Source organism: Saccopteryx leptura, chromosome 2 (genome assembly GCF_036850995.1).
Source record: "Saccopteryx leptura isolate mSacLep1 chromosome 2, mSacLep1_pri_phased_curated, whole genome shotgun sequence".
Classification (NCBI taxonomy): Eukaryota; Metazoa; Chordata; class Mammalia; order Chiroptera; family Emballonuridae; genus Saccopteryx; species Saccopteryx leptura.
The window spans coordinates 88,597,921-88,622,636 of record NC_089504.1 but is presented as its reverse complement, the minus strand read 5'-3'; the positions used below and the strand labels follow the sequence as shown (position 1 = coordinate 88,622,636).

Here is a 24,716-nt window from a genome sequence, read left to right as displayed (position 1 = left end):
AAGGGCTAAACTAAGGGCATGAAAATGGGATAAATATTTTCTTTTCTCTACAAGCAAGGCTGAAACAGAAGGAGAGAGGCTGGAACAGTTCCATTAAGATTCATAATTAGACTCGAATGCTCTCGTTGCCCTAAAAGCCTTGCTCGTCTGGACGCTGGAGGGTGAACCTACTTGCAGGGGTAGAAGTTGGATCTCAACGTTCTGCCTTCGTTTCTGAGATAAAAAACTTTATTTTTCTTCTCTTATGGGCAGGACAGAAAAGACCATGTAATGAGAATTCTTGGGCAGGCAACAGCCTCTTCCCAATTAGGGACTACTGAGTGACAGAGAAGGACTATTTTAAAGGTGAACTGCAGTAATTAAGAGACACTTCCTTCCTAATTGTTCTGGATGATGAAGAGTTCTCTGACTGCCATAAGACCCAGAGATCAAAAGGAGGTTTCAAAGCAGTGACTAGGATTGGAGGCAGTTTGGAAATGAGATTGCATTACTCAGTGATGAACGGAGACATTGTTTAGTGGCTGAATTTTTGTATCTGTCTTTTTTTTCCCTCTTATGTTTGAGTTTTATATTTACAATCTCCAATATCCTTGCATTGCCCAAGTGGCACAGAATTGAATGGAATTATTTACTCCATGGTTGATATCATTAGACTACGACTATTAAATATTTCTTAAACTACCAGAAATAAGTTGATATGGCAGAGAATGTGTGTGGATTTAGAGGTTTTCATTTCCTAGAAGTGGAAACCACTTTGGGGAGAGGAGTGTTTTCTATATATATCCTAATTTCCATTTAATATATATTCATAACTCTTTGAATTGTGTAGTAAGAATAATGAAATGCAGTTCTTAGCTATTTGGTACTCCTCAATCAATATACATTAAGATGCAATCCCACAGGGAATGAAGGGATGCAAAGACTCATTCTTTTCTTCAGGAAGCTTAAGATTAATAACTCTTACTATGAGGTACAAATATTTTCTATGTTTAATTTACCCCTTACAACCACTCTGTGAGGTAGGTATTGCTCTCCCCAATTTGCAGAATAGAATACTGAGGCTTATAGGTCACAGACCCAGATCACACAAGTAGAAAGTGACAGGCTGTGGGCTGGGCTGCAGAGCCCGTGCTCACTTCATTCCTTCCAGTCTAGTATTGCCCAATGATGAATGCTCCCCTTCTGTCAAGCGGTGCATGGCATTTTTTCAAGTCAGAAGATCTTGGAGAAAATAAGGGATTTCCCCCTCTTTAGGTCCCTTGGTGCCTTGGATGTGGCCTTGAGGACCCACCCAATCGCCCTGGTCAAAGGATCGACGTCTTTTTCTTAAAGCTGTAAGTCCCAGTAGACTGTCCATTCCCTCTTTGCCGAAGGAAGATGACCCGAAGTCGACCTGACTTCTTTCCCCCTCGGAGCTGCCATTCCAGAAGCGGCCGCCAGGAGGACCCTCACGGCACCCCGGCGGGACAACCGCGCGCCGAGTGCGTGTGGAGGTACTTTGGTGCCGAGGCGGCTGCACTAGAGCCCATCGCTTGCTCGCCGGCGCGCTCGCCGGCTCCGGAGCCACTGGCGTGGATCCGCGAGAGTCGCCCCTTCTGTCTTGAGTTCACTCTCGTCTTCTCGCCCCCGCTGCAGCTCAGCCGGCGCAGAAAGTCGACAGGGCCCCGGGCTGAAGGTGAAACCCCACGGTGAGTGCGAACCCGCTCTGAGCGAGAGAGGTGGCGCCACCCAGCAGCTGCTCGCTTCGGGTCGTGCTCAGGCGGGCAGAGGTGCTGGGCGCACCTGGGGGCGGGTGCAGCCGAGGGGTGGGGGTGGCGGACCCCGATCCCCCCTCCTCTGCCTTCCGCGCGCTTCCGGGGCTGGAATGCGCTTCAGACCCCTACCCGCAGCCTGGCTTCTGGCCGGCTTCTCGCGCGCCCTTCCTGGTCCCCACCCTGCGCTCCGGGGCCTTGATTTAAAAAGATAAATCTATAAAATCCATCTTCCTTGCGCCCAGGCGCAAGTCTGTCCCCGAACCCATCCCGAGTCGCGGATGACTGCAGGGTGCGTGTTGGACTATGGGTGGCGGGAAGACAAACTTTTACAGAAGTGCGCCTGGGCGGGGGGACAGCGTTTAGGGCGTCTTCATCTTGAAGGAGGAGGCTCAGCTTGGGGCTGCGAAGGGGAAGTCCGCTCCGTGGCCAGGTTGTCTCCTGCACTGTTGATGCTTCTTGGGAGAAAGGCTGTGTAAAGGACGTACAAATCCTGCTGAACCCCGGGGCCAACAACTGTCAAACGCCTTGAATTCCAACCTTTCTCTTTCCCTCTACGAAGGAAAAGGGTGAAAACCCTTAATTGTCCTTTGATTGCTTCTCCTGCCTTTGGACCCTTCTCATAAGGGCAAAGGGACGAACTCCGGTAGTTATTAATAAGTAACTACCAGAGACCCCATACTCCTTGGGATTCCCTTCACCCATCTTCCTGACCCCCCTCTCCCCACCCCCACGTCCTTTCCGCAGGGACCGCGCGACAGAGGCACAATGAGATCGTGGCGAATGGCCTTTTGTTTCTCCGCGTTCCCCCTATTGTGTGCCTTTCCAACATCTGGCGGGGTTTGGGGCGAGAAGGAAACCCCTAGCGTCCTCCACCTCCCCGCCTCCCGACGCCAGCCACCCGGCCAGCTCCCGCCAGGGATCTCGACCCCAGCGAGGCCGGCCCACCCCAGCCTTGCGGTTAGAGGGCGGAGGGAAAGTTGTTCTTCCCCACCCCTTCGGCTGCCTGTGGCCCAGGGCGCATTTCTCAGATCTTATCCCACACGCGCCGCAAAGGGCGCAGATCCGAAAGGGGTGCCGCTTTCAAGAGAGTGGTAGCGAGGTTCTGCTCCAGTCCAGGCTGTCCTTTGGTGGGTTCCAGCGGATTACAATCTCCGCCTCAAAGCGTGTGGCTGGGCCGCTGCCAAGGCAGCCGGATAGGATCAGGACACTTCTGGCGGGCAGAAAGCCGAGGTTCTGAGATCTACGAGTTTCCAAGGGCTGGAGAGCAGAGAGTCGCTTTAAAGAAAAAGAAGAGGGAAATAACCTAGGGAGCCTCAAGCCTTTGCCTAGAAACAATGGTGAGGTGGCCTCTTCTAGAACGAACGTGGAATTATGGCTTCGCAAAAGGCTCCAAGTTAAAACCCCAGGTCCCCTCTCTGCATTTAGAAAGGGAGGACCCGGAGGACACAGCGCTCATGTCACCGAGGCATTGTTCACACTTCTAAGTTCCTGCGAACCGGTGGCTTGGGACTGGCCCCGAGTTTCTCTGGGGGTGTGCGCCAGTTAGATTATAATAAGCTGGGTGACCTTATTGCCCGGCTTTCTCTTACAAGTTAGATGCTTACACATAGTGCTAGTTCTTAGTGAGTGTGGATTATTAAAGAACTAGGGAGAAAACAAAGGAGCCACTTTGAGAAGGCAGAGACCTCGTCTGATGGTGCCCTGAGAGTGGCTTTGCCTGTGAGGCAGGCGGAGTCTACACACCTGTTGCTATACCTACTGATAGGACATATACTGGTGTTGCCAGCTTTTACAGTGGGACACCCAATCAGCCCCGCTTCCAAAAGGAGACTCAGTTGCACTCTTTATCCCTCACCTTTTTACCTCTCCCCCAAGCCAGGGGAGCGGAGGCAGGTTCCATCTGAACACTTACCACCTATGCACCCACTCAGGCATGTTAAGTGCACTTGGCTCTGCAGTTCCCTTTACCTGACTTAACCGAACTTTAGAGCTCACACTTAATAAAGAACAAAGGAGACTGCTAAATCGGAAGGTGGACGAATAGAGCACTTTCTCCCGTGATTTCTGGATGTTACCAGTGAGACGAACAAAAGAAGAAAAGTAAAATCTTTGAAGCACCTCAAGGCACTTAACAAATACTTCATTATGAAAATAATCCTCAAGGAAGGATTCTTTGAAGATGAACAGCAGTCGCAAGGAAGAAGTGGCAAGAAGGACTTGGGTTGCTCAAGAAGTACCCTAAAGTATCATTAATAAAGTGAAAGGGCAGGGCTGGTCCCAGCCACCCCAATAAGTAAAACAGGGTAATTGTAATGGAAGATAAGTACATTTCCACAGTTTCTGTCATTTTAAAGTTTAAAAAATCCCCTCCACCCCCCCAAGTTATTGTAGAAAATAGAAACTACAGAGAGGTGACAATGAAAACAAAGGGAGGATGGATAATATAAACAAGGCTCCAGTGAACAGTCTTAACCAGTTATTTCCTTGGGATACATATCTGGAGTTAGAAGAGCCAAGTCAGAGTTGTTGCCTCTTTAGAATATTTAAGATTGCCTCATTGTCCAGAAGGAAACTCGTACCACTTTACCCTCTCCCCAACAATAGAGGATTTTTTTCCCTATACTCTATGTGCCACTCACAATCTATAGTATTATTCTTTTCCGTCTCTGCCAGAAGAATGGGAGGGGGTGTCTGCATTTCTTTAATCATGAGATGAAACACACATTTTCTGTTAGTATTTCCTCCTTAGGGATGATGCCAGTTTGTGCCCTTGCCTATTTTTCAGTGGCCATGTTCATGTTCTTCAATTTCTACCTAAAGGTGCTCTTAATAAAAGCGTACCATTCTGACTTCTGCCCCTGCCCGTCCAATCAGACAATCTGTATTGATGAAGTGGTGCTAATTATCTTCCCTCTTATATAGGAAACATTTGGCAAGACTACAGACATAAATTATTCAAGTGACTGACAAAATCCCAATAGAGTTATTAGAAAGGCCACATAAAGGTATTATTAGAAAAATTCATGGAAATATATATATACCAAGTGTATATTTTCTGCTTTGTAACTTTGCTCCAATTCCTTTATAGCTTGTAATTCAGTTGTTTATTTGTTTTCCATGGACAACAACTTTGTTGATGAGTTACTTTTACTAAATGAATGATACTCATTTATTTGGTGGGCTGATCCTTCCACTGATTACCAGAATACCACGAGCCACAACTTCTTGAAATTTGCTGCCGCTTTATCCTAAGATTTTCTGTTTGGCTATACTTTTTGAGTCCTGTACTTGGATGAATCTTGAATCTAAACAATTTAGCAGCACACTATTGAAACAAATAGCAGGAGATGTCTGGCAGGATGTGTCCCAAGAGTGGAACCAGGCACACTTCTCCCTCTTTTGTGAATTTGTATAGCCACAATCTTGATGTTAGCTCTTGCTTGAAGGTAGATGAATGATTCTGAAATGGTTTGGAGGAGAAACAGAAAGTTTATTTCAGCTAGATGATAAATTAATACAGATGAGACCATATGAGATAATTTACATAAATAATTTGGATAATCTGGGTACAAATAACTTTTTCTCTCTTTCTCTCTTTCTCTCTTTCTCTCTTTCTTTCTTTCTTTCTTATTTTTCCGAAGCTGGAAACGGGGAGAGACAGTCAGACAGACTCCCGCATGCGCCCGACCAGGATCCACCCGGCACGCCCACCAGGGGGCGACGCTCTGCCCACCAGGGGGCGATGCTCTGCCCCTCTGGGGCGTTGCTCTGTCGCGACCAGAGCCACTCTAGCGCCTGGGGCAGAGGCCAAGGAGCCATCCCCAGTGCCCGGGCCATCTTTGCTCCAATGGAGCCTCGGCTGCGGGAGGGGAAGAGAGAGACAAAGAGGAAGGAGAGGGGGAGGGGTGGAGAAGCAGATGGGTGCTTCTCCTGTGTGCCCTGGCCGGGAATCAAACCCGGGACCCCTTGCACACCAGGCCGACGCTCTACCACTGAGCCAACCGGCCAGGGCCACAAATAACTTTTTAAAAGATAAAAAAATTAAAGCATCATATATTATTAGAATAATTAATTTACTTAACAGACAGAAAGTGATCTTCTAATTGGGAAAATCCAATTTGAAATTCTTCCATAGGAGTATTATAGGCATTTCATTTCAGACACAAAAAACAACGAAGGCAAATGCTATACTTTTCCGCATCATTTTCTATGTCTTTAAGTGTAGAAATCAAATAATATGAATTAGGGATGAACAGTGCTCTCTGCATTAGAATCATAGATTCTCAAAGGTTAAACAAGGACTTAGTGGTCATCTAATTCAACCATCCAATATGAGAGAGTGGATCTTCATTCTCTTAAAATAATAAAATACCATCCTACAAACTTTGTATTATTTCAAACAAACCAAACAGAATCAAATGGACCAGAAATTTCAATATATATATATATATATATATATATATATATATATATATATATATATATTTTTTTTTTTTTTTTTAAGAGAAGGGGAAGAAATTGAGGGTTTTTAGCTCTTTGGAAGTTTGTATAAGCTCTTTAAACAAGCTGATCTTCAGCCTAAACAACCTTGGCAGCAATGGGGTTAAGTCATTGAGATGTTACATTTAGAAACATTCTCTGATCCATATTCGCTAGCCATTGGCTAGATGAAGTTCAAAGGTGAAGTTTAAAGCCAAGTAAAAAATAGCAAAAAGAAAGAGGAACAGAATAGAAGATGGAGAAGGAATCTTATTCCTTTAAAACTGTCTTCAGGACTTTGTAATAAGACTCTCGGTCACCTAGGGCAGTGATCCTCAACCTTTTTTGGGCCACGGACCAGTTTAATGTCAGAAAATATTTTCATGGACCGGCCTTTAGGGTAGGACGGATAAATGCACAAAATAAAATTATGTGACCGGCGTAAAAACTGTGGTATTTTTAAATATAATTGTCGAACTTACGAGACAAGCGTCAAGAGTGAGTCTTAGACGGATGTAACAGAGGGAATCTGGTCATTTTTAAAAAATAAAAACATCGGCCTGACTAGGCGGTGGCATAGTGGATAGAGCATTGGACTGGGATGCAGAGGACCTAGGTTCGAGACCCCCAGGTCGCCAGCTTGAGCGCAGGCTCATCTGGTTTGAGCAAAAAGCTCACCAGCTTGGACTCAAGGTCGCTGGCTTGAGCAAGGGGTTACTCAGTCTGCTGTAGCCCCCCAGTCAAAGCACATATGAGAAAGCAATCAATGGACAACTAAAGTGCCACAATGAAAAACTGATGACTGATGCTTCTCATCTCTCTCAGTTCCTATCTGTCTGTCCCTGTCTATCCCTCTCTCTGACTCTCTCTCTGTCTCTGTAAAAACAAAAACAAAAAACTAACTTTCCTCTGCCACCAAGTACTTTCCTATCTGTTATTTTAAAAAAAATAAAAAATAAAACATCGTTCAGACTTAAATATAAATAAAACGGGAATAAAGTAAGTTATTTGTTCTTTCTCTGCGGACCAGTACCAAATGACCCACGGACCGATACTGGTCTGTGGCCCGGGGTTTGGGGACCACTGACCTAGGGGATGGTCGTTGTCACCTTAGAGAGGTGAGTGTGGCTGATGTTAAAAGGCTGATAGTAACCATTTCATAAACCGCCACCAGTCCAGCTGAGAGCTGGCTTAAAGGATGATGGCACAGTAATTCTTTGGGTTTTTTGTATTTTTTATGTTTTTACAGAGACAGAGAGAGGGATAGGTAGGGACAGACAGACAGGAACGGAGAGAGATAAGAAGCGTCAATTATCAGTTTTTTGTTGTGACACCTTAGTTGTTCATTGATTGCTTTCTTACATGTGCCTTGACCGTGGGCCTTCAGCAGACCAAGTAACCCCTTGCTCAAGCCAGTGACCTTGGGTCCAAGCTGGTGAGCTTTTGCTCAAACCAGATGAGCCCACGCTCAAGCTGGCAACCTTGGGGTCTCGAACCTGGGTCCTCTGCATCCCAGTTCGATGCTCTATCCACTGCACCACCGCCTGGTCAGGCGAATTCTTAAAACAAAGATAAAAGGGAAGGAGATTATAGAGAGAAATGAGATTTTAGTTTTAAAAATTCTACCTTATTTACTTCTGAGTAGTGCTGTGAATTTCTGAAAGTAGGAGAAACATCTTCTGATTTCCACTCGGACAATCTCCCAGGCACAGTGACTGTATTTCTTGTCTTTCAAGAAACTGCCTATCTTGTGGAAGTATCTCCTCAGCTCTAGGCTCTTCAGCTGGAGGATTGTGGCTCCTTGGTATTTCCTTTCATCCTCTTCCATCTCTTTCTTGTCTTCATTTTCCTTCTCCTCTTCTTCCAAGCATTGTTGCAGGTAGTGCACTTGCTGATAAAGTCCAGTTTGGATTTGTACCAGGCGTTCCTCTTCCCAAATGTGTTGGAAAGTGGGCTGAGTGAAGATGTTGAAGGCCAGCATGGACATTTCATAGAAGGCCTCCTTGATGTCTCCTTTCATAGTCTGATTGTATGATAGGATCTTTCGGGGCAACTCAAAAGCTTTGTTTTCTCTTAGACACTCCACAGGAAATGAGTTACTCATACTGCTCAGAAGCCTTAGATTTCGACAGGTGACTCTATGCAGGTGAACATGGAGCAAGTTACAGTCCAGAGAGAGGATGCCTGTGATAAACAGATTCACAAGGCACACAGGCCACAAAGACTTTTGAACCACATCAGGCTTGGTGTTCATTTTTCTTTCATGCCAAAAAATGTACCAGGCTCAAGATGTTCTAATTCCTAAGTATACCTTTGAGTGCCTTTTATACACCTGAATATCTTCAGCAGGGAGGAGTTTTCTCATTTGTCATTTTAGTCTTCTCAGGGTTTTGGCCTTTTTCCTATACCTCTGAAGCCTTTTTTTCTTTTCTTTTACTTTTGATGACTGTGCTGACTTTGGAAATTCTTAGATACCTGAATGAGCTATCCATTACTAACATAACAAGACTGATGCAGATTATTTCAGAAAGAATCAAAAGCTGTGTGACTCTACACACTCACTCACTCAGCACAGTTACATAAGAGAAAGCGAGCGATCCTTCAAGAAAATTTTTCTGTATTGAACCTATAGCCAAACATCTTGTCTCACTGAGTTAATCAGAGACATTGACCAACTGACAAAGATTGTTTGATTGTAAGGCTAATCTTGTTAAATTAAACTTTTCTATTTGGATATTTTCTCTTTTTATTTGATTTTTCTGGGTCTCAAAAAAGATCAGAAACAGAGTTGGTCAATTGATCACGGCACTTATCAAATGGAAGACTAAACTGGCTTGGTTTTCTATTGCATTTAGAAAATAATGCTCTTCAACTATCCTTTCCTTTATTTAAGGTTTTTTTTGTTTATTCATTTTAGAGAGGAGAGAGAGAGAGAGAGAAAAAGAGAGAATAGGGGAGGAGCTGGAAACATCAACTCCCATATGTGCCTTGACCAGGCAAGACCATGGTTTTGAACCGGAGACCTCCACATGACAGGTCAACGCTTTATCCACTGCGCCACCACAGGTCAGGTTCTTGAAGGGGTCGTCAAACTTTTTATAAAAACCGCCCACTTTTGCAATGCTGGTAGACCTGGTCCCTACCGCCCACTAGTGGGCGTTCCAGCTTTCATGATGGGCCAATCGCGGCGCTGTTTGGTTGCACGGTAGGGACCAGGTTGACCAGCACTGCAAAAGTGGGCGGTTTTTATAAAAAGTTTGACGACCCCTGAAAGGATGGAGCCAGCACTTCCATCCTTGCCAAGCAATTCATAGGCCTCTGATACCTTTCATAGACGTCCTGTAGGGAGTTGTATATGGAGGACTAGTCTTCTGCTTCATTAACTTCTCTCTTGTAGTATCATACTTTTTGTGTATTATTTGTTTATTTTAACTTTGGAGATGGTTTAGACAGTATTTTCAAACTTTTTCTTGGCTGGCTTTCTTTCTTCTTTGGAGGTTCTTGACACTGTAAAGGTTTTTGTTTGTTCCTGTTTGTTTTTCATTGAGGAGGTGTGTGTATAGGTGATTACCCATTTTAGCCAAGTTGCTTTACACCTGGACCAGTATTTCCGGGGTAATGATGAGTAGCCACCATTTATGATGTTCCCTTTGTTTGATCTAATAAGCTTCTTCTGGTGACGGTCAAGAGCAAATGGATTTCTTTCTCTAGGAACATGAAGTGGGGTGTTGTCAAACAAGGCTAGCTTAATTATCATTTTAAAAAGAGAAATACATTAATTTTTAGTAAAGTCATTTTAAAATGGTGAGCAACCACAGTTCCACACATATGGCAGAGTTTGGAAATATTATTTAAAGCAGGTGGCTGTACCAAAGGCTAATTGTGGTCAAGTGAGATTTCTTGAAATCCTGATTTTTAGACTGGTTTCCCATCAAAGGAAAATTTACTACATACTCTTTATGCTCTCTCTCTATATAAATTATAATTTCACAGAATCTGTGAAATTCATGTCAATATTCATGACAAAGAAAAAAGAATCTGTGAAATTATACTAACTTAGAAAAATAATTGGGGGAGAAAGGATCTTCTATATAAGTTGACACAACCTTTGTAGAGAGTGAAATGGTGATAAGTATCAAAAGCCTTAAGAGTGTACATAATCTTTGACTTAGTATTTCTCTCTAGAAATTTGTGCTCAAGAGATAATGATGAATATCTTTAACAAATTAGCTGTCAGGAACTTTTTCACAGTAAAAAATGGAAAGCAATTGAAATGTTTAACAATAGGTACTTGGTTAAGTAATTCATCAGTTAAAATTTCTATACGAGCATTAAAAATTATGTTATAGTCCTGACATGTGGTGGCGATAAAGTGTGACCTGGAACGTTGAGGTTGCTGGTTCGAAACCCTGGGCTTGACTGGACAAGGCACATATGGGAGTTGATGCTTCCTGCCTTTCCTTTTCTTCTCTCTCTCCTGCTCTTCCTCTTCTTTCTAAAATGAATAAATAAAAATCTTAAAAATTAAAAAAAGAATTATGTTGTAATATTTTTGGCCACTTGAATAGTTTCACATCATAGCTTAAAAACAAGCTTACTTAGTAGTATATAGAGGCTGATACCATATTTGTTATATATTTATGTATATTATGTATTTAATAAATATGGCTACATGTGCAAAAAATATTTAGAAATATATATGCTACAAATATTGAATCATTATTTCTGACTGAAAAAAATATTTGTTTTTGTATTCATATTTACCTAGGTTTTTAAAGTTTGTGTAGTCAGCAAGAAATTCTTATTTATAATAATAAGGCAAATCATTTTTAAAATAAGATACATTAAAAAAGAAAAATTAAAAAAAGAAAAAAAGTTATTTTACATCTTCAGTGGGAACAATACTACATTAGTTAAACATTTCCATTTTAGCTTACTTCAGGAAATGTGAATTTTCCCTAAGACTCAGTTCCAGTACAGTTAATATGAATGACTTAGAACAGTGGTTCTCAACCTTTCTAATGCCGTGACTCCGCAATACGGTGACCCCAAACCAAAAAATAATTTTGGTGGCTACTTCATAACTGTAATTTTGCTACAGTTATGATTCGGAATGTAAATACCTGATATGCATTATGTATTTTCCAATGGCTTTAGGCGACCCCACCGGGGTCGCGACCCACAGGTTGAGAACCGCTGACTTAGAATGACATGGGAGTTTAATGTACTATTTCAGGATTTCATTTAAAAATAGATTTGTGTATGAAGATGTACACATATGTTTATAATTACACACACACAGATTCTATAAAGTGGAAAGCACTTCTGAGGGTCATACCTTCCTCTTTTTCTCTTTTTTGGCTGTACCTTCTTATATACCTCACATATCAACTTTTAACTAACAGCTGCTGTTAACCGTCTTTAAGTTCTCTGTATTTTCTGCCATGCACAGTTTTGTCAGCCCAAATTTCCTCCTTTCATAATCATTCTACATCATATCTTCATTTATTCAAAACTGTACTTTTAGCATCTACCACATGCCAGTCACTGGGCTAGGTCTTGAAGGAGGAATGAGGACTGGACTGGTCTAGGATCTCAAGGAGTCCATAATTGAAGAAGCAGGCATATTCCGAGGGTTTTAAGCAGCAGGAGTCATTGATAGGCCTTCCCTACAGCATGGACCTCATTCCCCATGTCTTATAAGTATATTTTTGTTTGTTGGTTGGTTTGTTTTTTTAGTGAGAGAGAGAGAAAGAAAAAAAGAGAGGGAGCCAGAGAGAAAACAGACAGACAGGAAGAGAGAGAGATGAGAAGTATCAACTCTTTGTTGAGGCACCAGCCAAACCAGTGATCCCTTGCTCAAGCCAGCAAACTTGGGCTCAAGCCAGTGACCATGAGGTCATGTCTATGATTTCTTGCTCAAGCCAGTGACCCCCCGCTCAAGCTGGTGAGCCTGAACCCAAGCCAGATGAGCCCATGCTCAAACTGGAGATCTTGGGGTTTAGAACCTGGCTCCTCAGCATCCCAGGCCTGTGCTGTATCCACTGCACTTCAACCTGGTCAAGCCTATAAGTGTCAATTGATGCTGATGTTGTCAATATTCATGACAAAGAAGAAAAGTTGATTGACATGCATATATTGCTCTCTTCCACCATTAGGATTGATTGCTTTATTTAGCAAATAAAAATATGGAACACATCCATGCACTATTTGAGATGTACCTATTAAAATCAATTGTTGCTTATTTGAAATTCAAATTTAACTGACTTTCTCATATTTTATCTGGCAACCTTATCTGTTAAGCCTAATCTGGAGGGACTCGAAACATTGAAGACATGAACAAAATCTGTCAATTCCACACTAAAGCTTTATTGTCTAGCTTGGCCAAGCGGCGGCAACTCCGACAGAAATCTGAGGGAGAGCGTGCTGGCCCTTTGTTCTACCTAGTTTTTATAGTTTTGCAAGCGAGAAGTACAGAAGCAAAAATTGCAATTAGGTGCCTTTTACCACTATTGGTTATAGTCATATGCCCTTTAACATGATAGGACCATGTTCAATTTGCAAGCCATACATCATTTTGGAGAAAACAAAATTTAGAAGTCAACGCAATGACAGAAAGATGTCTCTTTCTGCACCTGGCTAGCCATTCACCCCTTTCCCCACAGGTGTGGTGGAATGTCAGGGAATCCATGTTTTCTTTCCCTTTGCATTTACAATACAATGCTAAGGGCCATCCTGGTTTATGCCAATCACACAGTACAGAGATCATTCACAAAATTTCTCTGCACACCTTAACCCAAATTAATAAAATATTCTTTAAGCCTCTTAACATATTAATATTGATTCTGTAGCTTTTGGTACTTTACAACACCTGCAGTTGAGGTGACGCAGTGACTCCTCAGGGCTCCTCATTATCCACCATGCAAATTCCCATTGACCTCTTAGAGCAGAACGCAGATATAAAGTCATCTGCAGGAAGCCTTTCCCATTAGCTGTCTGTGCTGGATTTACTTGAGTACATATCCCTCTAACAGCCATGCACACTCCAAAGGAGGAACCTGCCATATTAAAACAAAATAGTATACACAAACACACGCGTGCACACACATGCACACATACACACACACACACACATGTATGCTCACGCATAATGGCTTTTATCAGAAGCATTATGGATTGGATGATCAGTTATTAATCACACATCTGCTCTATAAAAGCCATACCATTTGAATATATTTCAAACTATAATCAGAAAATTAAAAAGAATGACAGTGTAAGAAGACATTTTTTGATCCCCAAAATTGTCACAACTGTCCAGTTTGTCATTAGTGGACTTCCTGTAGACACAGCTAATGTTTCCACGATATCTGTTCTTATTTGTTTAATTCTAAATAATCTCAAGCATATCTTGAGATTATTTGCATGTGGTCAAGCTTTCCTCAGAGGGAAAGCTGATTAGCAGGAGCTGCCCTGTTGTTGATGGAACTGTGGGAAATCCATGTGGATTACATGGCTAACCGTCATGGACAAGACACAATTTAACAAAATAGAGATGAGACATTTCAGTCTAGACAAGATAACTATGATTCAGCTCAGGGACATTTGGCGTCATCTGGTGAGTTTGATTGCTCTCTATAGAAAGGCAAGTTTCAAACCAGCATTTGAGAGTAACATAGTTGATCATCTATGTTACTCAGTATACAAGAGTAAGTCATTCCATTTGGGGTGAGAAGACGACTGAGCCCAGGAGCCAGCTCAGAGGTGTGAAGCCTGTGTCCATGTTTGGCAGTGCTTCCCACAGGGCATGGACACAGCAGTGACCACAAAGGTTAGCGCAGTTGTGTTAGCTCCACACCAACCCTGAAGCTCCAACAGCTCGGTGTTGCTCTCATTCTCCCTACCTGGGACTGTCCTCTGCTGCGGTCCGCTTCCTATCTCTTTCTCTCTCAGTGACATATCTAAGTAAAAATGTACAATGACTACACAAGTGCTGCATGGATATGTCCATATTGTAGCAATTCAAACACTTCAGATAAAGTGAAAGCTTTGCATGCCCGCTCAGCCCCACACCATACCACTGTCCTCTCGTGCAGTAGCTACAAGCATCAGTTTGGTGAGTATCCTGATTTGCTCTCTGTCTCCACGCTAAACACTGAGTTTTGTGAGTGCAAGTACAACAACTGGCATGTTTGCTGCTCCCCCCTCTTGAGTGTCCAGCAGACCGCAAAGACATCAATAGAGAGCTGAATCACTTCCGTGGGAGGGTGATATGTGGCTTGAGAGTTGGGCGATTTGTATTTTTTTTTAATTCCCAAAACAAGATTACAAAAATGGTAATATGTTTGGAAGTTTAATCCTGTAAGTTTAATTTCTGACTGTATATATGATATCATCTGGAGAGAACATAAAAAAAAATCTACATTAGTCTGACCAGGCGGTGGCTCAGTGGATATAGATAGCATCAGCCTAGGATGCTGAGGACCCAGGTTTGAAACCTTGAGGTCACTGGTTTAAGTACGAGCTCATCTGGCTTGAGCAGTGTTGCTGGCTTGACCAAGGGGTCACTGGCTTGGCTGGAGCCTCTGCGGTCAAGGCACATATGATAATCAAAGCAATCAATAAACAGCTAAAGTGCCACAGCTATGAATTGATGCTTTCCATCTCTCTCCTTTCCTGTCTGTCCCTGCCTGTTTCTTTTTCTCTCCCTATAAAAAAAAAATCTACATTATAAACTTTCAGGAATATGAGGCCCAGGATAAATGGGTCATCAGGCCTAGATCAGGAGGATCCAAATAGAAAGTCATCATCATCATCATCATTATCATCATCATCATCATCATCCAGGTGCCTATCTTATACCTGACACATAGTAGACTCAATAATTATTTGTTGGATGACTAAAAGAAGATAAGGAAGCCATGTGTCAATAACAGGGAAGTTATTTTGTGGTTTATTATCTTGGTGTAGAGATATGGGGAGGTGTTGGGGACAGCTGAGTTCACAGAATGGTAGCAGCTCAAGCATCCATTCAGGGTCCTCTCTCCCTTCCATTGCTTTTCTTTGGGATTTCTTGAGGCTAATTAGGTCATGAGTACCTTTACCCTAGTTGGTAACACATAGTTTCATATTATTTGGTTGAGTCATATGTCTTTCCTTCCAGGCAAGAAATGTGTCTTATTCAGTTTTGTTCTATGGCCTCTCTTACCTAAGACACTAACTGCTTGTTGGATAAAAGACGACATGTGATCTTGTGGTTCTCAAATTTGAGTATTAATCTGTGAGACAAAATAGCTGAGAGATTATAAGACCATCCCTTCCCCCGCACCCCCATCATTGCCACTTCTTTGTATTAGGTGCTTCCAGCCATCTTTTTACATATCACCCTTAGGGAGACTTTGGACAGACTTACCCTTGGTTCTATTTTATAGCCCAGTTTCAGGTTATACACATAGTAACTTCCTACACAGGAGTAATTTGAGTGCTTAGAAAATGACCCCTGATAGCCTGACCAGGTGGTGGTGCAGTGGATAAAGCGTCGGACTGGGATGCAGAGGACCCAGGTTCGAGACCCCGAGGTCGCCAGCTTGGACGTGGGCTCAGCTGGTTTGAGCAAAAGCTCACCGGCTTGGTCCCAAGGTCCCTGGCTCGAGCGCGGGGTTGCTCGGTCTGCTGTGGTCCCACGGTCAAGGCACATGTGAGAAGGCAATCAATGAACAACTAAGGTGTCACAACGAAAGGCTGATGATTGATGCTTCTCATCTCTCTCTGTTCCTGTCTGTCTGTCCCTGTCTGTCCCTCTCTCTGTCTCTGTTAAAACAAAAAAAAAAAAAAAAAAAAAGAAAAAGAAAATTACCCCTGATAAAAAAAAAATTTAACTTAGTGGAATGAGTATTTATATAAATGCACACCATCAGTAAAACCTACCTTCAGTTTTGGGAGTCCCAAAACAGCTTCCATCCATGTGCTTATCCCATTATTGTTTCTCTTGGTTCATTCAAACCCTAATGGGTTGTTCATTTTTGAGAGGATAGTAAGTGTTTCAGTTGGTGGCACTGAAAGATCACAATGACTGGAATAATCCTCCTCTGTGCCCACTGAGTAGATGTGCTTTCTTCCCAGACCACATCTGAAAGTGCCTGTAGTCTAGAAAGAAATGACAAGAGTGAAGTGAGTGATGGACAGGGATGTCTCCTCATCTAGGATAAATATTTTTTTAAAAGTTGCTGCCATTGCAGAGATGAGGACAATATCTTCTTTTAATTACTGTCAGCTCTATGGGGTCATAAGGTTTCTTGACATTTATAAAGAACAAAGGACATTATTATGGAAAAATTTAAGTGAGCTTTTTTTAGACTGACAGAAAACTCACATGCTCCAAATTTTAGAATATTTTTTAGTGTTTGAGTTTGAGGGTGGTGTCCAGGAGAAAGAATTTTGGGATGTATTAGTTTCCTAGAATTGCTGAGAAAAAGTTTCCTCAAACTGGGAGGCTGAAAATGACAGAAATGTATCATCTGGGGAGGCTTTAATAAAAGTCATTGGGACTGTGTTTCCTCCAAACCTGCGGAAGAACCTTCCCTTGCCTCTTCCAGCTTCTGATGCTGGTTGGTGTCCCTTGGTGTCCCTTGGTGTCCCTTGGTGTGTATAGGTGCTTCACTCCGCCCTCTGCCTCCATTGTCACATGACATGTGTCTGCCGACCTTGTGTCCTTCAGACGTTGCCTTTAGGTTTTCTTTGGTAACAATCAGCATGATTATGAATAATAATAGTAAAGAATACTATTTATTTCGTACTGACAGGTACCAACTGCTTAGTTCTCACAGCCACTATATAATGTAAATGTCATTATCCTCAATTTAAAAAATGAGGCAATGAAAGCTTGGAAATATTAACAGACTTGCCCAAGGTCACATAGTTGGACCAGGATTCAAACATAGTTTTGCCTGAGTGTCTCAGTAGAGCCCAAGCTCTACCTCGATCAGGCATCCCTGATTCGACTTCCCCATGCAGTGGGACACTCCTGCTTCTCAGCAGGGCTGGCAGCCTCTTTGAGACTACTCTTGAGGTGGCTATGAGAATGATACTGTTAAATGCCACTGGAGGAAAGACACGAGCAACACACAAATTAGTTGCAATAATCACACAGGCAATTTATTACTCACAAATCCTTTTGGTGTGCCTGGGTACAGCTTAAGGGGGCCCCCGTCGGCATGCTCCTCTCAGCTGGCTTTGGTCAGAGCTCAGCGGCGTGGAGACAGTCCACATTAACGCTGGAATCTGGGTGACTACTGCAGCAGGGGGGCCCTTCAGCTTTAGTACCTTTTCTGGCCAGTGCCTTCTAACAGGTGTCAATCTACAGGATTATCACTTCAAACCACCTTTTTGGGAGTTCCACTCAGGAAAACCCCTCTATGTCAATCTACTGAAATGTTTACATCAAACCACTTTTTAAGATGTTCTTAAACAGTTACTTACAAAGTTAATGTAAATAACACCAAGCCACTTCTTATCTAGGTATAACTTCACACACATACTAACTGGGCCCTGCTTATAAGTCAGAGTCTGTTTATCACATTACAGAGTTATGACACCAAGCCACTATATTAATTCCTATCTAAATGGCATAACTTTACTTAATTTTAATAATTACTTTTACTTTTATATATCTTCCATATTTTTATATTTCTATGTATTTAATTACTATAACCTTATATTACTACAACACTGAGGGTTGCAAAAGTTTGGTGTAAAATCCACTGGATACATCTATGCAGTAATAGCCTGTTTCATTCCCAAAAGGATTTGAAGCAGCTTATAAAATATATACATTATAAGAAAGTTAAATGTAGTTAAATCAGAGTTGAGGGAAAACAAGTGCAAGACACAAAATGAAGTCAGGAGTACAATTAAAACCTAAGAGGCCCTGGCCAGTAGTGGTAGAGCATTGGCCTGGTGTGTAGATGTCCCAGGTTCAATTTCCGGTCAGGGCACACAGGAGAAGCACCCATCTGCTTTCTACCTATCCCCTTCTCGCTTCTCTCTCTCTTTCTCTCCTCCCTTCCTGTAACCATGGCTTGATTGGAGTGAGTTGGTCCCAGGCACTGAGGATGGCTCCATGGCATCCACCTCAGGCACTAAGGTGAGCTCAATAGCTGAGCAGTGGAATAATACCACAGATGGGCAGAACATCACCTCTTAGTGGGCTTGTCGGATGGATCCCAGTCAGGGCACATGCAGGAGTCTGTCTCTACCTCCCCTCCTCTCACTGAATAAAATAGTAAAATAAAGTAAAAAAAATAAAGAAAAGAATGTAAGAATACATGTCCTAATGTCCAGTGTCATTATTGCAGAGGGTTGCAAATGTTCAGTCTAGAAGCTAAGAGGAAATGCAATCTGTGTTAAAGTAATCACAGTTTCCAAAAGATAAAACAAACCAGTAACAAAGCTAACTCCTCAGTAGAAGCAGAGCTTTTTTTGGTACTGAGTCCTGAGAGGAATTTTTCCTGTGGGCCTTCAGGAAGAGAGCACTGTGGGATGTTTTGGGCAAAGACCCGGCAACTTCCTTATATTGGTAACATCACCACTGCCACCACTTGGGAGGCAGGGTTGCATCTTGTAACCTCCCTCCATGTAGGCTGATGTCACATTGCCGACGTGCAGTTTCTTGGCAGTCATTCTGTAGGGGCTTGTTGAGTTCTCTCATGGTGAGAATCAGAATGGAGTTCACAAGTTCAGCTGGATTGGGACAGCATTTCTTCATCATGGCTCAAAGCGGGGAAAAGTGTGGTCACCCATGTTGGCATGCTCAGAGGCATTCAGCGTGGACAGACTGCCTTGACATTTCCTGAGCCCCTGCCCAGATCCAATCCTGCATTTCCTATGATTTGTACAGAGAAACTTTTAGGAAAGCTAGTTGTAAGCATGACTCTCCTCCATTTAGTCAGAACAGGAAAACTTAGCTATTCTTTCATATTACCCAGTGCCACAAACATAACTGTAATGTGTGTGGGACTTCTATATAATCCTGGGTTTCACTTGCTGTTCTCCTCCAGGGGCCATAGTGCTAGATGTGGAAACCCAAGGGTGTGGACTGTGGTTTTACTTACTACATTGAGATATCTTTCTTTTTTTCCCCTGAAAGAGCTTTTCTTAAGATGAGTGGTAAATTTCAAAACTAGGCTAGCCTTGTGTCCCCAAAATATTATAAATAATGAAATATTAAGGTACATCCTCTTGGGATTATCAATGTTGCAAACTTGAGTGTTTTTTCTTTAAGAGGAAAACTGTGTGAAAAGGGCTGTATGAAAGTCCCCAGAATTAAAACATCTTTGTATTCCCAAGAGAGATGAATTAAGAGAAATTAGGATTGCCCTCTTCCAAGGACAGTGTCTATAGGCATTCAGAATGGTTCAGCATTTGGCATACTGTATCCACAATATAGCCTCTAACATAACTAGGCTGTCCTGAACTCCCGGTAATAGAATTGTTTACCTTTATACCAAGAAAGTTGGGAAAGCAGCGACATCTGTATGTGGCATGTGCCCAGGCCGACCTCACAGAGTTTCTGCTGTGGGACCTAAAGTTATGAGGTTGTCTCAATGAAAAAGCATGTCAGCGGGGCCTGTGGTGAATCCATGTGTGCTAAATGTGTCCGTGACAGGGTCCAGCGTGCTTTCCTTATTGAGGAGCAGAAAATTGTTGTGAATGTGTTAAAGGCACAGGCACAGAGTCAGAAAGCAAAAGAAAGAAAAGAAAGAAAGAAATAAGGAAGGAAAGAAAGAAAAAAAAAAAGAAAGAAGGCAGGCAAGCTTTACTGAGTAATGAAAACAATTAGAAAGCAAAAAAGAAATTGAGATTGTCCTATAACCGTGATGGCGAACCTTTTTATAAAAACTGCCCTCTTTTGCAGTGCTGGTCAAGGAAGATGAAGGAGATTAGTTGGGTTAGAGTGAAGGAATGGGGTTAGTACTAGGATTGGTTGGGACTGAATAGGGCGTGGCAGGCCATAATGGAGTTCCAAATTTTATTCCAATACCAATGAATACACATGACAGAATTTCAAGCAAGAGAGTGAGGTGATATGGCATGTGCCTTAAAGAGGTCGCTCTGGGGACTCCTTACAGGGGAACATTTAGAAACAGGGCAAGAATAGAAAACACGGAGCCCAAGTAGAGGGCAGGTATTTCAATAATTTCAGCCAGGTGAGTGTGGTGACCTAGATAAAGATAGGAGCAGCAGAGATGGAAAGAACAGACTGATTTAAGAGATGTGTTTTTAGGATGCATTTAGGTCCGGGCTCACATCTGTGATGAGTGAAGGCAGTTTGCCAGAAGTGCTGTTGGTAATCCATTTGATTATAATGTCTCTACTGTACTAACACGATCATTTTTGATACCCAGTAAGTAATCTCATTTGGCATTACATCTTTACTGTATGACCTTAAACTAGGTTAGATCTCTTATACTTTGGACAACACAATAAATAATTTACTTAATTGGACTTAGGTTGGGGTTGAGGCTTGAATTTCCCAGGGTTAGCCTGAGGATTAAATTCCAACAATGTCCCCAGATATATTTCCCATGGGTACACAGAATAAATGCATATCCCTGTACTTTTTTCATGTGTGTGTATGGCAGATAAAGAGAAAGAGAGAGAGAGAGAGAGAGAGAGAGAGAGAGAAAGGGACAGAAAGAGACAGACAGGAAGGGAGAGAGATGAGAAACATCAGTCTTCATTACAGCACTTTAGTTGTTCATTGACTGCTTTCTCATATTGCCTTGATTGGGGGGTGGAGAGGCTACAGCAGAGCAAGTGACCTCTTGCTCAAGACAGCAACCTCGGGCTTCAAGCCAGTGACCTTTTGGCTCAACCCAGTGACCATGCGATCATGTCTATGATCCCACGCTCAAGCCAGCGACCCTCTGCTCAAGCTGGATGAGACTGTGCTTAAGCCTGCAACCCGTGGTTTCAAACCAGGGTCCTCTGTGTCCCAGTCTGATGCTCTATTCACTGTGCCACTGCCTGGGCAGACTATCTCTGTACATTTTTTTTTTTTGCATTTTTATGAAGTGAGAAGCAGGGAGGCAGAGAGATAGACTCCTGAATGTGCCCAACCAGGATCCACCTGGCAAGCCCACTAGGGGATGATGCTCTGTCCATCTGGGGCATCCAAAGCCATTCTAGCTCCTGAGGCAGAGGCCATGGAGCCATCCTCAGCGCCCAGGCAAACTTTTCTCCAATGGAGCCTTGGCTGCAGGAGGGGAAGAGAGAGACAGAGAGAAAGGAGAGGGGGAAGGGTGGAGAAGCAGATGGACACTTCTCCTGTGTGCCCTGACAGGGAGTCAAACCCGAGACTTCCACACACAGGGCCGATGCTCTACCACTAAGCCAACCAGCCAGGGCCTTTCTGTACATTTTAACAATGAAATAAAATAATATGTTTTGTGATCAATTTAAAACATGGATTACTGTCTGTAGTCATCTCATAATGGAATAATCATAAGCTTCTGAAGTTCAGAAAGTGATCCTAATCTGTTTTTTGCTAAATATATTTATAGATGAGTGCCTATAGTTAACAACTCCAATGCTCTCTAATTTATTTTTTTAAATCTTAGAAATGTCTAACTGTCAGAAATGTCTATCTGTACTAATGCTCTGAAACAAATTACACTCCCATGAAACACTAGTGTTGAATAGACTGAATCAAGATGTTTTTGTTACTAAAATTAAGCAATACTAGACTTTTGTGCCACAGAAAAATTAAGTGAAATGAAGGGTCTATATTTTAAGGTTTTTAACAACAATTTTCTTAAACTTTTGGCACCTCTGATGGTTTACCTTGTGTAGAAACTAGTCTTCTTAGTTCTAGATTATTTTATTTATTTGTTTATTATTTATTTTTATGAACTCATGTCTGATTTAGCACACAATGATTAGATTTATAATTTTCCAAATAATGTATCAGTAATTCATAGATTTGCAAAAATCTCAGGACTTCCAGATACTTCAGGTATCAGCTATTGTAGCAAACACATCCAAAAAGGTAGAATAGCTCAAATGTATGGAAACGTGTAATGTTTGGAACAGAGGTACTTGGCTTTCTCGCAAGCAATAATCAGGGACACAGATGCCTTCTATCTTGTGGCCCTGCTATCTTCCATGTGGCTTCCAACGTTTCAGAGTTTATCTTCAACAAACTGGAGCAAAATGGCAAGAGCTGGGGCTGGGGGAGTGTGCATAGGAGCGTTACCTGGGCAAGGCTTGGAGGGCATATTGGTGGAAACAGTCACATAGTCACAGGTAAGTGCAAGGGATGCCAGGATAGATATTCCAACCATTTGCTCCGGAAGAAGAAGGAATAGTTCGATGAATAGTTAGCTCATCTCTTCCTTGTCCCTGATTCATTGAAAAGAAAAAAGTCTAGCAATCAAAATGTGTTGGACCTGGTATGAGTTGGCTTGATAATGACACAGTGTAGTTACCCAACAGAGATTTTGAAAAATACACTTGAAGAGAATTGGAATTGTCAGCCATAGACAGATTACTGACCAAAAGAAAGGTTCTTCTTTTCTTTTTTTTGAAGAGTAGAAGAGGTATACTGTTGAAATAAAAGAATGCCAATTTCTTTTTCAAGGCTATACAAATAAGAAATTATTAATTTGGTGTCATAGAAAAGCATGCTTTCCTTACAAGAAATCTATTTTGGTAGAAAGATACTGTCATTTGCTTTTTTTTAGAAAACAGAACCCATGGAATTCATTGCCCATGGGGACCAGCATGTAGGAACAAATCCTTTAGTATAATGCAGAGCTGATTCTATAGTCATCATTGATCCTACATCAGTGTTACTAAGTTTGCATACATTATTTCACTTTATCACCAAAAGAATCCTGAAAGATCCCATTTTACAGTTTTGAGGAACCAAATCTGCAAAAATGTTACATAACTTTGCAAAGGCCACACAAAACTAAGTTCTGTCCGATTTTCTGTTAAAGTGTTATTAAAATGTAAAATAAGTATATTAGTATCCTAGGACATGCTTTTTTTTTTTAATAAAGAAGAAAATTTGTTAACGCAATATCACTACAGCAACCCCACAAAAATAACTTTCTTGAAAAAGATTTTAAAGAGTTCTCTGGCTTCTGACAAAAGAAGTAAACACATTCGGGTCTCTTTTTCTGCCCATGGAGAGTGAGGTCCTTTCTCTCTTTATGAAGTCAGTTTAGATGCTGCAAGCTGTTAATGAGCCCCTGAAGCTTGACCAGACATCAGGGACCAGACAAATATGATTCCGGGGTGTGGTTGGAGCTCAGTTCTGGCTTCTGTGGCTGAGGGAGGAGAAAGCCCCGCTTTCTGGTGAGATGGGCTGAGAGCCCGCCCACCGCAGAGCAGCAGACTGAGCGTCCCAGGGGCTGCACAGGTGGAAGTGGCTCCTGGGTCCTAGGCCCGTGGGTAGGACCAGAGCATCAAGCAATAAGAAGAGTGGATAGAACAGTTTCAACACAGCATTTTCAGGTGTAGAAGTATAGAAATCAGTTTCTCGAAAGTTTGTTCCAATGAAACACTAAACTTCTTGCTATCAGGAAATGAGTCTCTTGAAATTATAATGTTTATTTATTTTTTTCAGGAGATGTCTTAAAATTCTACTGAAGAGAAAGTATTAGTACAGTACATATGATCACTTAAAGGTGTTACATAAGCTTACTGCACTGATTATTTTATTTGCTCTTTCTTTAAATTTGGGAAACTTGAAGTAGATCATTCTCCCTGCCTCTCACCTGTCCTCCTTCCGTCCCTCCCTCCCTCCTTTCCTTCTTATGGCAAATATCAATATATGCTGATGGTAAGGCTTGGCATTAGAATACAAAACTCAATATCTCTTAATGTGTTTAGGTATTTATATCTTTTTTACTAGATGAATAAATTTATCAGTTATGTGAGTAATGAACATTAACAAAACGAAAAGCATTTACATTAGTTACTAGGCAACTTGGACTGTGTAGACCAGTAGTAGTCATCCTGGTCCCTACTGCCCACTAGTGGGCATTCCAGCTTTCATGGTGGGCGGTAGTGGAGCAACCAAAGTATAAATAAAAAGATAGATTTAGCCTGACCTCTGATGGTGCAGTGGATAAAGCGTCGACCTGGAAATGCTGAGGTTGCCGGTTCAAAACCCTGGGCTTGCCTGGTCAAGGCACATATGGGAGTTGATGCTTCCAGCTCCTCCCTCCTTCTCTCTCTGTCTCTCTCTCCTCTCTCTCTCTCTCTCTCTCTCTCTCTCTCTCCCTCTCTCTCTCCTCTCTAAAAATGAGTAAATAAAATTTAAAAAAAAGAAAAAAAAAAGATAGATTTAACTATAGTAAGTTGTTTCATAAAGATTTATTCTGCCAAACAGTGAAAATCTGACATAAAGTACTTGGTAAGTAATTATTATTATATGCTTTAACTTGCTGTAACTCTGCTTTATAAATTTTATAAAGTAAA

At 42.1% G+C, this 24,716-nt stretch overlaps 2 protein-coding genes across 4 annotated transcripts in view; one reads left to right on the top strand and one right to left on the bottom strand.

Annotated features, from left to right (window-relative positions):
* The first annotated feature begins 1,394 nt into the window (after window positions 1-1,394).
* Window positions 1,395-24,716, top strand: part of MOB3B (MOB kinase activator 3B) — a 221,358-nt gene continuing 198,036 nt past the window's right edge. For 2 of the 3 annotated variants that reach the window (XM_066368293.1, XM_066368295.1), the window contains exon 1: window positions 1,399-1,688. The gene's annotated coding sequence lies outside the window, so the exon portion shown is untranslated. Of the gene's footprint in view, window positions 1,689-24,716 lie in introns of all 3 variants that reach the window. The other variant, XM_066368297.1, reaches the window with a different exon arrangement.
* Window positions 7,861-8,487, bottom strand: IFNK (interferon kappa). Its single transcript, XM_066365715.1, has one exon. The coding sequence runs from the start codon at window positions 8,485-8,487 to the stop codon at window positions 7,861-7,863; it is 627 nt and encodes a 208-aa protein (XP_066221812.1).

Coding starts and splice junctions, on each gene's coding strand:
- IFNK (XM_066365715.1), bottom strand. CDS start 8,487: ATGAACACCAAGCCTGATGTGGTTCAAAAGTCTTTGTGGCCTGTGTGC.